General features: G+C 41.4%; 1 protein-coding gene across 4 annotated transcripts in view; it reads right to left on the bottom strand.

The window, feature by feature from the left end:
- Positions 1–14062, bottom strand: part of CNTN2 (contactin 2) — a 130974-nt gene that overhangs the window by 50589 nt on the left and 66323 nt on the right. For 2 of the 4 annotated variants that reach the window (XM_075335676.1, XM_075335678.1), the window contains 5 exons: positions 11727–11788; positions 7131–7272; positions 6831–7006; positions 6615–6710; positions 2322–2531 (listed from right to left, as the gene is read on the bottom strand). In XM_075335676.1, coding sequence (XP_075191791.1) covers positions 2322–2531; positions 6615–6710; positions 6831–7006; positions 7131–7272; positions 11727–11788 — 686 coding nt within the window. The remainder of the gene's footprint in view (positions 1–2321; positions 2532–6614; positions 6711–6830; positions 7007–7130; positions 7273–11726; positions 11789–14062) is intronic. The other 2 variants (XM_075335677.1, XM_075335679.1) reach the window with 1 other exon arrangement.

Here is a 14062-nt window from a genome sequence, read left to right as displayed (position 1 = left end):
ATAAATGCTCTTTAGATTGTACAGCCCTCTCTCGCTCTGTTGATTGTGTGATTTGGGAGAAGGTCCCCGTCACACCTCCCGGCTTCTGACCTTGGACCTCTTCCTGACCATGTCTCTGTCTGCTCTCTGAACCTTATATGTTACCTCCTGGCTTATAATCCTGGCTTGTCTGACTACCCTTCTATTCATACTACTCGTAGTGTCTAGCATCACAGGTTTGTAAGATAGTGGTGTTGTTTATCAGTAAAAGGGCATGGTTTATAAGATAAGAGGTGTGATTTATCAGTAAAAGGGCACAGTTTATAAGATAACAGGCATGGTTTAGAAGTAAATGGGTGGGGTTTATCAGTAAAAGGGCATGGTTTATAAGATATGGTGGTGCACATTTCTGGCACAAAGCAAGCCAACTAATAAATGGTGTCAATTTAGACTAGGCAGTGTTAAAATACTACAGATTTCTCAAACAAACTGAACCCCTATAATAAACCTGTGAGATCTTAAGCCTTCCTAGTTTAAATTTGACTGTCTAAGAATTAAGTTTAGATAGTATTGCTATGATATACTAAGAATGCCAATTAAGAGATAGCACCCATTTTTAAACCAACCTTGATATGATTAATAAGCTGTAATTCAGCCTCATTTGCCTGAACTGGATAGAGGAATATGTGAGTGCTCAGCTAGTGTACATATACATTTCCAAATAGGTTGGCATAGGTGGTATATATAAACAAGTAGACTTTGATATAGAATAAACATAGCATCTGGATTCTCCTTAAAGCTGATCTGTCATCAGATTCAACAACACTAATTTGATTCATTAATCAATAGATCACTTAACAGGACTAATAAAATTGGTATGCTTACTTTGAAAGTTCATGTCGGAATGGTTGTCTGAGCATTTCACGGGTCCAGCTAAAGAGATCGCTGTGTGAGAAGCCGCAGGAGCGAGGAACATCTCCTAACTGCATCACCACGTCTCACGCCGGCTCTGCGGAAGGACGGAGGTGGGCGGGATGTTTACGTCCCGCTCATCTCCGCCCCTCCGCTTCTATTGGCCGCCTGCTGTGTGACGTCGTTGTGACGCCGCACGACCCGCCCCCTTAGGAAGGAGGTGGTTTGCCAGCCAGAGCGACGTAACAGGGCAGGTGAGTGCATGTGAAGCTGCCGTAGCGATAATATTCGCTACGGCAGCAATCACAAGATATAGCTGCTGCGACGGGGGCAGGGACTATCGCACTCGGCATCGCAGCATCGGCTTGCGATGTCGTAGTGTGCAAAGCCCGCCTAAGTGTATTCACTCTCCACCCACTCAGACTGAATGACTTTTGGAGCTTGTATTGAGCAGTGTAAGACCTCAGCAGCAGGGGAGAGGGACATTGAGGAGCTGTCAATCAGTCTAGTTGTCTGGAGACCAAGTTTACATTTTCAGAAAGGATTGTAAAGTCATTGTGACATGAGTTTTCAAAGTATGCATACCATACTCATCAGGTTTATGAGGTCTATTTATTCATCTATTCAGTTTGTATGCTGAAATATGGTGACAGATACCCTCTAAAGAGGTTGTACAAATATAAATATTAATTTTCTCTGTTAGATCACACAATTTTTCAATTTGAATAATTTAAAAAATGTTCCATTTTCTCGATATTGCTGTTACATACTTATTATAGTGCCCAGGTTTGGATTTGCCCACCGGAGAACAAGAGAATCTCCCGGTGGGCCCTGTGTTAGAGTGAACCAATTAACCCACAATTTAAAAAGTATTTGGCCCCATTACATTATTCACTATGTACAGAAAAGCAGCATCACATCATTCATTCAACAAACTACCCGGTGCATTTTTACATAGAAGTACCGATAAATGTGTGAATGAGGCTAATGTAATAATTGCATGTGGGTCATAGTGGACCCCAGATCCAGTGTTACTGGTGGGACCTTGGCAGCTCAGTTCCACACTGAAAGTGCCCCCCTAGTGTTCCTGTGATTCCCCCTGTACGACAATCTAATGTGTCCAGTGCTCGTGGTAACACACATTCTGTGCCTCAGTCAGCCCACCTGGATCTCCTTGTACAAAAGTGATAGAGTGATACCGGCAATTATGCAAGGTAGTCAATAAGAAATAACGATTTAGAAGCATCTTCTTTGTTCAGCACTGTACACATTAGGTGAATGTTCTAAAAGTGCCCCGCTTTCCTACTTGTCCCGTGATCTAAGAGAGTAAATTAACCTTTAACCTTAGGCTTACACCTTTAATTTATTTTCATGGTTGACCATTCTGATACACTTGGCCAAAACTCTTGGCTTTTTAAAACCTAACTTACCTTCTGGAGTGATACTAAGTCGAGTAAAGCTACTGTAAACACTTTTGGTTGTAAAAGCAATGTGGCTGGTGGTCAGACAGGAGTATCCCCCCTCATCCTGGGCGTCTGTGCGCGCAATGTACAAGTTTCCTGTTACTTGAGAAACAAACCTCCTGCTATCAATGGACAAAAACGCTGGGAACTCATTCAGTAGCCATCGGTATGACAAACCTGTAAGACATTGCAACAAATGTGAAATTACTATTTTTTCCTACTGTTCAAACTGATATGTTTAATAATATACAAAAAAAAAGTCCTAACATGAAAACTGTATTTTTTTTCACTATTTCACGACAGTTATTTTCAATTTTTTACTTTGTGTATGATTGGCAGGCACTTATATATTTTTTATTTATTGTCCATTTTTTTTAGCCTTTTTTTGTTGTCCCTCCGAAAGGTTGGAAAAGTAATTTGAAGACTTGATTTTTTTTAAAACTTATTTATTACTTATTCTTTTAAAGTTGGAACTACCACAACAGCACTACAAACAGTGTTAAGCAGCCCTACAAAATAGTAACCGTCACTGTTGGGCTTTTGCTGAAACACTAAGGCGGGCTTTGCACGTTGAGACATCGCAAGCCGATGCTGCGATGTCGCACGTGATAGTCCCCACCCCTGTCGCAGCAGCGATATCTTGTGATAGCTGGCGTAGCGAAAATTATCGCTACGCCAGCTTCACATGCACTCACCTTCCCTGCGACCGTCGCTCTGGCCGGCGACCCGCCTCCTTCCTAAGGGGGCGGGTCGTGCGGCGTCATAGCGATGTCACATGGCAGGCGGCCAATAGCGGCGGAGGGGTGGAGATGAGCAGGATGTAAACATCCCACCCACCTCCTTCCGTCCGCATTGTGGCCGGCGGTAGGTAAGGAGATGTTCCTCGCTCCTGCGGCTTCATACACAGCGATGTGTGCTGCCACAGGAGCGAGGAACTACATCGTACCTGTCGCTGCACCGGCATTATGGAAATGTCAGAGCCTGCACCGATGATACGATAACGAAGCTTTTGCGCTCGTTCATCGTATCATCTAGGATTTACACACTACGACATCGCAAGTGATGCCGGATGTGCGTCACTTTCGATTTGACCCCACCGACATCGCACCTGCGGTGTCGTAGTGTGCAAAGCCGCCCTAAGGCCCAATATTCACATAATCGCTGGACCCAATGGAAGAAGCTAGATTGGCCAGCAATATCGTAATAGTGGAAACCTCTTTAAGTTTTGGATCGACATCTCTAAATGACAACACATGATTCACAGCTTAATATGTAAACTAAATGAGGTCAATAGTATATTGATGTGTTAAAACAATATTTTACAGAACAACTCATATGTTGATAATATGCAATCTAATGTGTGATCCTTAAGCTTTTTGGACTTATTTCCAGCTTGCTAGAAACAAAATATAATTTGAAAGTTCAGATATAATAAATGGAAAACATTATCCAAAAATCAATATCTATTCCTGATGCTATGTTTTCTTAAAGGGGTATTTTCCAATTTGGAAATTATCCCCTTAAACGTTCTAACCTCCATCTTTTACAATACAATTTTTTATCAAATTCAAAACACAAAAATTATTTAACCCAAATGGGAAATTATTTAAAGGGAACCTGTTAGGTCCAATATGCACCCAGAACCACGAGCAGTTCTGGGTGTATATTGCTAATCCCTGCCTAACCGTCCCACTAGCATAGATAAAGAAATCTTTAGAAAAAGTATTTCTAAAGATCTTTTATCATACGCTAATGAGGCCAGCGACTAGTCGCAAGGGCGTTACTTCAACTGGCTAGTTGGTCCACTTACCATGTAAGCACACCCCTGTGGGAGCACTAAGATGCTAATAAATGCGCAGCGTCAAAGGGATGGTTGCGCTTACCTCTTGGCTGCCACCGCTGGTTTTCGGCTAAGTGTACATGATCAGAAGTCTGGGACTTCCAGTCATTCATACTAGAAAGCTTGGTGTACGTGTCCCAGCTTCAAACTGGTGTAGTGTGCATGACCGGAAGTACGGGGACATTCTGACCTTGTGCACTTTGGCCGAAAACCAGCGGTGGCAGCTAAGGTGAGCGCAACCATGCCACTGATGCTGTGCATTCATTAGCACGTTAGAATGCCCACAGGGACGTGCTTACATGCTACGGAGGGCCGACTAGCCAAGGGAAATAACACCCTCGCGACTAGTCGCTGACCTCATTAGCATATCATAATGGATCTTTAGAAATACTTTTTCTAAAGATCTCTTTATCTATGCTAGTGTATACAGGGCAGTTAGGCAGGGATTAGCAATATGCATCCAGAACTGCTTGTGGTTCTGGGTGCATATTGCACCTGACAAGTTTACTTTAAAGTGAAACTGACAGTATGTTCAACCCTCCTAAGCTCCTAAGTCACCTATATAGAAATGCAGATCCTAGTAAGTAGAAGAAAATGCCTTGATATTTACGATCTGATGTCTGATTCCAGAGATCTTTGGGTCGGACATAGATATCCCTGAGAATCTGTCCCCAAGCTTATTTTAAATGAAAGGGGGCGTTACCAGTGTGAGACATGTACTTACTGACAGTCTGCTCTCCTGATCTACATGTCTCACACTGTAAACAGCTCCTTTCATTTATAATTTGCTCTGGAGGCAGATTCTCAGGAGGATGTATATCCAGCCCATAGATCTATGGATCTATATCCAGCCCATAGATCTTAACAGCTCATTTACATATTGAGAATGTGGATTTCTCTGAAATAAGGCATCAAGGTGTCATTTTATTCAAGTTCCTATGACCTGCATGTCCACATAGACGGCTCGGGAGTAGTGATCCTATGGACAGATTCTCTTTAAAGAAAAAAAAAATGAAAATGACCTTATAGTAATTTTTTGGTCCCCCTTATCTGCCAAAAATTAGAATAAAAGTAAATAAACAAAGTTGAATTTACCCCAAGATTGTACCAATGACAACATCATCACTCCTCTCAAAAGAAAAGCCCTCAAATAGCTCAATTGCCAGAAAAATAAAACAGTGTTTATTGGATAACAGCCATAAAAACACTTTTTTTTTAATTTGGAAAACTCTGACTTTTCTATAACACCGCTAAAATATTTGAAAGAAAAAAAAAAGTAACAAATTTAGTATCATCATTATTATACTGATCTGTACAATCATTTTGCCAGGTCATTTTTAGCAGTGAAGGAGTAAATATCATATAAACAACCCCCCCCCCAAAAATGGCAGAATTTCATTTTTTTTCACCATTTCACCACGCATAGAATTTTTTCCTCACATTTTTCATAAATTCTATAGTAAAATGAATTAAATTAATTAAAACTACAACTTGTCTTGCAAATAAAAACAAACAAACAAGCCCTCATATTGCCATGTTAAAAAATAACAGATGTGGTTCTTGAAACAAAGGGAGGGGTAAAAAAATGAAATCACGAAAGCAAAAATGATCCCATTGAGGAAAGGGTTAATGAGGAGTAGTTTTTCTGTACTACGTGTAATGTTGTATTACAGTCACCTACAGGGGTTGGACAAAATAATGGAAACACCTAACGTTTTGGCATCATAATCTGTATATATACCACTCAGTGTCAGCCATGCTCCTGATATCACCGTAATTTTACCTGGCATTTGAATAGCAGATTCCAGACTATCATTTAGGTCTGAAATTTGTTATATATTTTGTATTTTTAACATAATGCTAAGCACATGTAGCCATGGCAGTGTATTTTTATATTTTAATAATTAGTTTGCTTTCTTTTACAAGGCAGAACAGAAACCTCTTGTGCCACCGGTGAATTGATTTACCCATTGGCATATATTAGTGGTAGGACTCTAGGGTCAGCAGATGTTCAGGGATGTTCCTCACAGCTTGAGATTTGACACCCGCTATGTGGCTGTAAGGATTAGCAGGTGACTAGGGCTTTCTTTGTTCTAACACTTTATTTGTTTCCCTAAGCTCCTGCCATCTCCATTTGTTTTATATCATTTTTGAAGGGCATAGCAAGAGGGCTGCAGCCAATAGGACAGTATATGAATGCCATGTCTGGGAGAATATAATAAGATCCAGACGCCTTTAGATGGTAAATACACAAGGGTAAGGGGTTGGTTACTTCTGCCACTTTCATCTCCAGGCTGTGACCCTCATCCATAAACATATGTCCTTGCCAAGATAAAGCTAAAAATTCACTGAATAAAAAATAACATGATGAGTTGGTGGCAATACAGACAGATAGGAGATCTATTCGGGCGGATTATTACCAGGGTAGTGCTGCGGAGGATTACAAGGCAACATAACTCCCCATCCTTCAGTTGTTTTAACTACATCTCTCTCCTCTGACGGAAATTCATGCAAATCTGAGATATAAGACAAAGAACAAAAGATTATTTTTTTTTAATTAATAATTATTTACAAGCCAACAAAGCATTAATGTGCGTACTATTATAATAGGGGATGGATTATTTTTGGACACTCACATCCAAAGCGCAGCGAGACTTCATTACTAAGCACGGCGCCCCTTGGGTTTGAGGCTACACATTGATAGGTTCCCGTGTGCTTAGACTGTGTCGGGTTAGAGATTGCTAGGTTTCCTCCTACTAGTTGGTAACTGGAGTTGGCCATAAGGTTGAGTTCTGTACCATTCAGTTTCCACCTGCAAGAAAAGTAAGAGCAATATATTTAACATCTAGTAAATACTAGAAAACTGAATTTATGGCTAATGATCATGATATGTTATCTTCATTAGCTAAATCTGTCATGCCATCTTTCAGTAATACCTGTATGTGGCAGGAGGCTTGGCCCGTGCACGGCAAGCAAGGGTAAGTTGTTCTTCTGACCCCTCTGGAAACAAAGTGTTCTGTGGCTGCTCCTCAAACACTGGTCCATATTCTCCATTTGATCCTTTGGTGGGGTTAAAGGCTAATTGGAAAAATGAATTATTTTCAAGAAGCAACAAATGTTATATTGGATGTAACTTTTTTTGTTGAGTACTAAAAACTATTGGATTAAAGGGAACCTGTCAGATCCAATATGCACCCAGAACCACGAGCAGTTCTGGCTGTATATTGCTAATCCTTGCCCTACTATTCCTGTATACACTAGCATAGATAAAGGAATCTTTAGAAAAAGTATTTCTAAAGATCTTATATCTTATGCTAATGAGGCCAGCAACTAGTCCTGAGGGCATTACTTCCCCCGACTAGCTGCCCTCTTATCATGTTAGTACGCCCACGGGGTGTGCTAATATGCTATTAAATACAGAGTCACCAGTGGTAATGCGCGTACCTGTGTCCGTGGTGAACGCTGAGCTGAATGCCTAGCACTTCCGGTCATGCGCAATATGAAGCCAGGTGTACAGGTCCCAGCTTCAGACAGGTCTAGTGTGCATGACCAGAAGTGCAGGACATTCAGCTTCAGTGTTCACCGCGGACACAGGTACGCGCATCACCACTAGTGACGCTGCATTGAATAGCATATTAGCATGCCCCTATGGATGTACTAACATGCTATGAGGGTGGACTAGTCGGGGGAAGTAATGCCCTCACGACTAGTCAATGGCCTCATTAGCATATTATAAAGAATCTTTATAATCTTTTTTCTAAAGATCTCTTTATTTATGCTAGTGTATACAGGGACGGTTAGGCAGGGAATAGCAATATGCACCCAGACCTGCTCGTGGTTCTGGGTGCGTATTGCATCTGACAAGTTCACTTTAAACGGGTTGTCCACTACTTTTACTTTGATGGCCTATCCTTAGGACAGGTCATCAATGTCTGATCGTCTGGGGTCTGACACTCGGCATGGCCGGAAATGCTCTGTTCTGAAGCCTCCCTGTCAACTGATAGCGGCCGTGGTCAGGTACTGCACATGCACCTCCCAGTTAAATTAATAGGAGGCGGATGAACAGTACCCAGCCACCGTTCTCAGAAGACTGGGCAGCTCCGGACCTGAGCATTTCCAGCTGCCTACTGCCGACAGCACTGAGACCAACTGATTGTTGAGGGTGCAGGGTGTCAGACCCCAGCCGATCAGACATTGATAACCAACTTAAGGATAGCCCATAAATGTAAAAGTAGTGGACAACCTCTTTAAGTTCCCATTATTAGTTATTAGTAAGTTTTTGATGCTATGTATTTTTGCTGTGCAAAAAACACAGAATCTTATTGCTCCAGCAAAGTGGATAGGCTTCATAGAAATCTCATACCTACTGTGTTTCTTTTACAATGCGCAAACTAACCACTGGTGGTGTGTTTCAAATCAACATATAATTTTTTTTCTTGAGAGTAAGCTAAGCTGAGTTTTATGTGCAGATTTTCCCCATAGAATTGCATTGTAGCCGAAAAATCTGCAGGTAAAAAAGGCAAATGCATTTTTGTTTTTGCTTCAGAAACACCCTTAAAACGCATGTAATCCGCACATGTCTGTATCAATAAAGTTTTGTCAAAGCCAAATACCAGGAAGTATAAAAAAAAGACCACAGCAGCTCTATTTAAAATAAGACATACCAACAAGAGACAAAAAACTCATGAAAAATGCAATAAAAGCACACAAAAAAGCAAGTAGCCCAATTTACCTAATATGTATAGAAATGCTGCAGATAATCTGCAACATCAAAAACTCAGCAATGCTCATCATGGGAACATGGCCTCAAAGGGAAGATAATAGATCTGTTAGAATATCCTGGAATCCATTGTTTTCAAAGTTCTCATGTTGATCTATGTCGCTTCTTTCTGCTACTCCCGCGATGACAATTAACAATAACCTCATTAACCTCTGTCATTCTGCTCTGTTTATACAGAGGCAGAAAACATACAGAGTTGTTCAAGGGACTCAAATAATGGAGATTTCAATTAGAAATATTCTATACTGATGGGTTTCTGGCTCTTGTAACAGATCTCAGAATAGCCATCGCTATGAGGGTTGCAGCCATGGTGGAGAGCATCAGATAGATGACAAATGCTTCTTGTTCCATCTGTGCTGTAAACACCTGCCTCTCCATCACGAATGATGTCGTCCCCATCATCACTATTTCTAATTATGGATCCTATGTTTCGTCAGTTGGAGCACTGAATATAAAGAATAGCATAGAGCACTCAACAACTCAGGAAATAATTTACATTGTAGAATATGGTATCCAATATATAGTTAGGTAGAAGAGCAGTTTATTTCGTAGCATGGCCCTAAATTTTGATAATTCAGCTAATTTGATTCTTGGTTATTAGTGGAGACTTTTTACTCATCAGTTGGAAAATCAATTGCACCTACTTAAACATGATAACCCAAAGTAGATACAATTAGGTATATACAGAGATGTTGGCATTGGACATTTTTGTAAAACTGACACCCACAAGTTCAGACTAAAGGTGGCTTTACACGCTACGACATCTAATGCAAACTCGTTGGGGTCACGGAATTGGTGACGCACATCCGGCAGCATTAGCGATGCCGTTGCGTGTGACACTGATGAGCGATTTTGCATCATTGCAAAAACGTGCAAAATCGCTCATCGGTGACATGGGGGTCCATTCTCAAAAATCGTTACTGCAGCAGTAACGAGGTTGTTCCTCGTTCCTGCGGCAGCACACATCGCTCCGTGTGACACCGCAGGAACGAGGAACCTCTCCTTACCTGCCTCCCGGCCGCTATGCGGTAGGAAGGAGGTGGGCGGGATGTTACGTCCCGCTCAGCTCCGCCCCTCCGCTGCTATTGGGCGGCCGCTCAGTGACATCACTGTGACGCCGCATGGACCGCCCCCTTAGAAAGGAGGCGGTTCGCCGGTCACAGCGACGTCGCCGGGCAGGTAAGTATGTGTGACGGGTCTGGGCGATGTTGTGTGGCACGGGCAGCGATTTGCCCGTGTCGCGCAACAGATGGGGGCGGGTACCCACACTAGCGACATCGGGACCAATATCGCAGTGTGTAAAGCCCGCTTAAGGCCCCGATTCATCGCAGTGTTTAAGTTTGGAATTCTGTCATAAAACTCCTTCAAATGTTGTAGAATTTTTGGGCAATATGAAGAAATATAGGGACTATTGGCGTTTTCATGCCAGCTTTGTGCAGCTCCACCAAAATGAGCAGAACTGGTCAGGTGGGCTGTAACAATGGCCGCCCGAAGTGGTGGCGCTCCTTACATCAGAAATGTTACTCCAGTGTCTGACTCCATGACTGGAATGACATTTCTGGTGAGGCGCGTGGAGGCACACTCCACTGATCAGATGAGCCTAATTCATTGAGCGGCGTGCACTTATTAATTAATTTGTCACATCTTATTAAAAAGCTCAACAAAATACCAAAAGGTTGACAAAAAACAGATGTAAATGCAATAACGAATTGGGCCTGTATTGTTTGTAACCTTTGAACTGAATTTAATTTCAGGCCATGTGCACATGTTGAGTATTTGGTGATTTTTTTACCTCAGGATTTGTAAAACAGGAGTGGGTAAAAATACAGAAGTGGTGACTTGTTTCTCTTACACTTTTCCTCTGATTGCTTAACTCCTGGCTTTTGCTTTCAAATACTGAGGTAAAAACTCACCAAATACTGAGTGTGCACATGGCCTAATGCAGAAACATACAGAGCAAAATATAGCAGCAAACAACAGTCTTTCATCTCAATCTGCGGAGCCACAGAAACTGTACAGCTCCACATGACTGTTTCATCTGCAAGAATACTTAAAGGGGTTGTCCCATGTTCTCAATTAGTTGGGCTGCTGATTGACTGACAGTTCGGTTCTGGGGTGTGATTTATCCTGCCAGTCCAAACTGCTTACACAGTACCAGAAGAGGGCAATGACACTGAAGCTGATGGGATCCTGTAATTTGGCTAGCTACAAAGCAATGCTTACACGTTTTATAGAAAATAGCTTGTAAGCACTGCACATGCTTGACCACTGCTACTAGAAATGCAAAAGTGGCTAGTATAAACAATAACCAATGAGCAATAAAATGAAAAATCCCTCTGCTCTTGAGAACACAGAGGATTTCTTTTACAAGCACTTTACAATTTTACCCATTTACAATGATAAGACTTAGGGCTCATTCAGATGTTCATGCACATCGGTCCAATCTCTTCCCGCAATGGATTGGCCGTGGCTATCCTGACCTGAGTGTCACAGCTTCATAAAAATATATACTTTGATTGGAATCGGACCAATCTGCACGGACTGGCCATGGCTATCCTGACCTGAGAGTCAAAGCCTCATAGAAATATATGAAGCCATCACGCTTCGGCTGGAATTGGATCGGATGTCTTTATGAGCCCTAACCCATAATCAAGATAAACATTAGAAATGGGAGTACAATTGCTAATGAAAAAAGGGACAGACTGAAGGTGAAGCAAGCAATAAAATGATGGGAATAAAGGGAAGAACTTACCTGAACAACAGAGAAGAACAGAGGACAAGAAGAAGGCAGAGGAAGGAGGCAGCATGGTGCTTCTGCACAAGGAGAAATAGACTTATAAGTGGAAAAAAGAACTGAAACAGCAGTTGTAGAAGTATATTGCACACATTTTTGACTTCTTAATTAGCAGTCCATGACAGGTCTCTAAAACTCCACCTCTATGAGAAGAACACCACTGATTGGCAACACATTGTTCAGTAACAGATTTTTAATTCTATATCTTTTTCATATTGGTCCTTAGCTCTGAGGGGATCACTCTTTTACTAAACCATTTTTCACTGCATGTTTAGTGATCATCTCAAATATGTTTTTGAACATGAACAGGCTGAGGACAAGGACAGAATATACAACATTCAGGTTCACATTTTCTACATTACACTTACCGTAATCTACCTATAATCAACAGAATAAGGAGTGACAGTGAAAATAAACCAGAAAGCAATGTATTGGCTCAGAAGGACCTCTCTTCTCCAGAAGACACATATTTGGTGTTTTGTTCGCATTCTTTCTTGAAATAGTTTCCCTTTTTTACTAAGTTCATATAATGTTCACATCATTTTCAAAATATTAAAAATATATGAAGAACAAAACTCATAATTACTTAACCTCAGACTCCAGGCAGATCCCTATCACTAAATCATTGTATTCCCCTTGATAATCCACCTTTGGAACCTTAGTGTCCTAAGTTTCCATCTGCGGTGAGTGTTCAATGTATGGCAGCTTATTAGTGTTATTGTTAATATCCATTATGAATATTGCAGATGGATACAACCTCCAGGGATGCCAGTGAGTGATCTGTACTATCTCATATTACTTCTGATCTTACAGTATATTGACCTTGACCTTAGTTTGTATAATACGGTTGAATGGATGTGCATTCACAAAATACCCCCAAGTGTAGTGTAGGTGCTAATGCATCTTATCATTTCCTTCCTAATATTTTATGGCCAGTTCTCTGAGTCACAAGTGACACAATGACAAATTAGACCTGTTTGTATTAGTAGAAAGACAAAATGTCCCATGTTCTTAATTCGCATATCTAGTTATATATAAATTATGATGAACACTATACAGCATGTGACTTTGATACAAAAATAATGGCACCTGCTTGAACATTCTTTTATTGATCAAGATGGATAAATGCTGATGAGGGAGACAATACAGCTCTTGTAGTGCCCCTGGAGAGATGGGATCCAGCCCAGTTTTAGCTATTGAGTTGTGAGAACTTATTATCGCCTTCTTTTTCTGTTGTCTATATAGCACCAAAATATTCCACCTCATCTTACAGACATTGCCATCACTGATTGTCCACTCCCGATCTAAGATTGCTATCACTCAGTATGTCTTTAGAGTGTGAAAAGAATCTGCAGTAACCAAACAAAATCCATGCAAACATTCCATGGAGACGTTGACCATAGTTCATGACTTTCCAGAATGAGGGCTCCATTTTTATGTTTGCCATGAGACCTCATTGTCTCACAGAGACCTTTACAAATTTTGCCGACTGTAATGGCAGCGTTGGGTTCTGTTCAGACAACAGATTCTGACACTGCACCCAATAACTGTGGTGTCTGTGATCAACGCAGGCAGACTCGGGCGCCAACCAGTACACGGGTAATTCATAGGCAGGTTAGCAAGAGTTAATATCTACTAGTCTACTTGCTAGTCTCCTTTAATTACATGTTGTGGGCAAGCAAATCACATGTGCTCCCATCCCATATATGGTGACTAGACTCTTTCATCTATGCCAGCTATAGTTTATCTTAGCTGGTCTGGTGAGGTGTTGTGATCCAGACTATCTAGTGGTTGTTATACTTGTTGCTGAGTGCTGTTGTGGAGTTAACCCTTGTTGCCTTTTTGTTGTTACCTTCCTGCTCTTGCTTTACTCATGAGTTTCTCTCTTTGTATATTCCTATGTATTCAGTGTGTCAAGTGTTTTGGGTTGCCTTTTTCTGTCTCTATCTGTTTTCAATCACACTCCTACGCCGTCCTTCCCTGGTGAGATGGGGGTATCAGAGTAATACTGGTCAGGAGCATAGCCGGGAAAGGGACTCAGGCATCTCCACCGTTAGGAGTAACCCTGATGTTAAGGTTAGCCTATGGTCCCCTAGCATTAGGGACAGAATAAGATCCCCTTTCCCCCGCTATCCTAACAGTCACCTTGTGACACACACCACTTGTTTCCACACCTCTGCATACAGAAGATAGACACTTGTTGTTGGAATTCTTCACGGCAGGGCCAAGGTTAAAATCAGAAGTTGTCATATAAACTATATACTGGTAACATTAGCAATATTAGAGGATGTATA

This window comes from Anomaloglossus baeobatrachus, chromosome 2 (genome assembly GCF_048569485.1).
Source record: "Anomaloglossus baeobatrachus isolate aAnoBae1 chromosome 2, aAnoBae1.hap1, whole genome shotgun sequence".
NCBI classification, from domain to species: domain Eukaryota; kingdom Metazoa; phylum Chordata; class Amphibia; order Anura; family Aromobatidae; genus Anomaloglossus; species Anomaloglossus baeobatrachus.
This window is presented reverse-complemented; position numbering and strand designations above follow the sequence as displayed.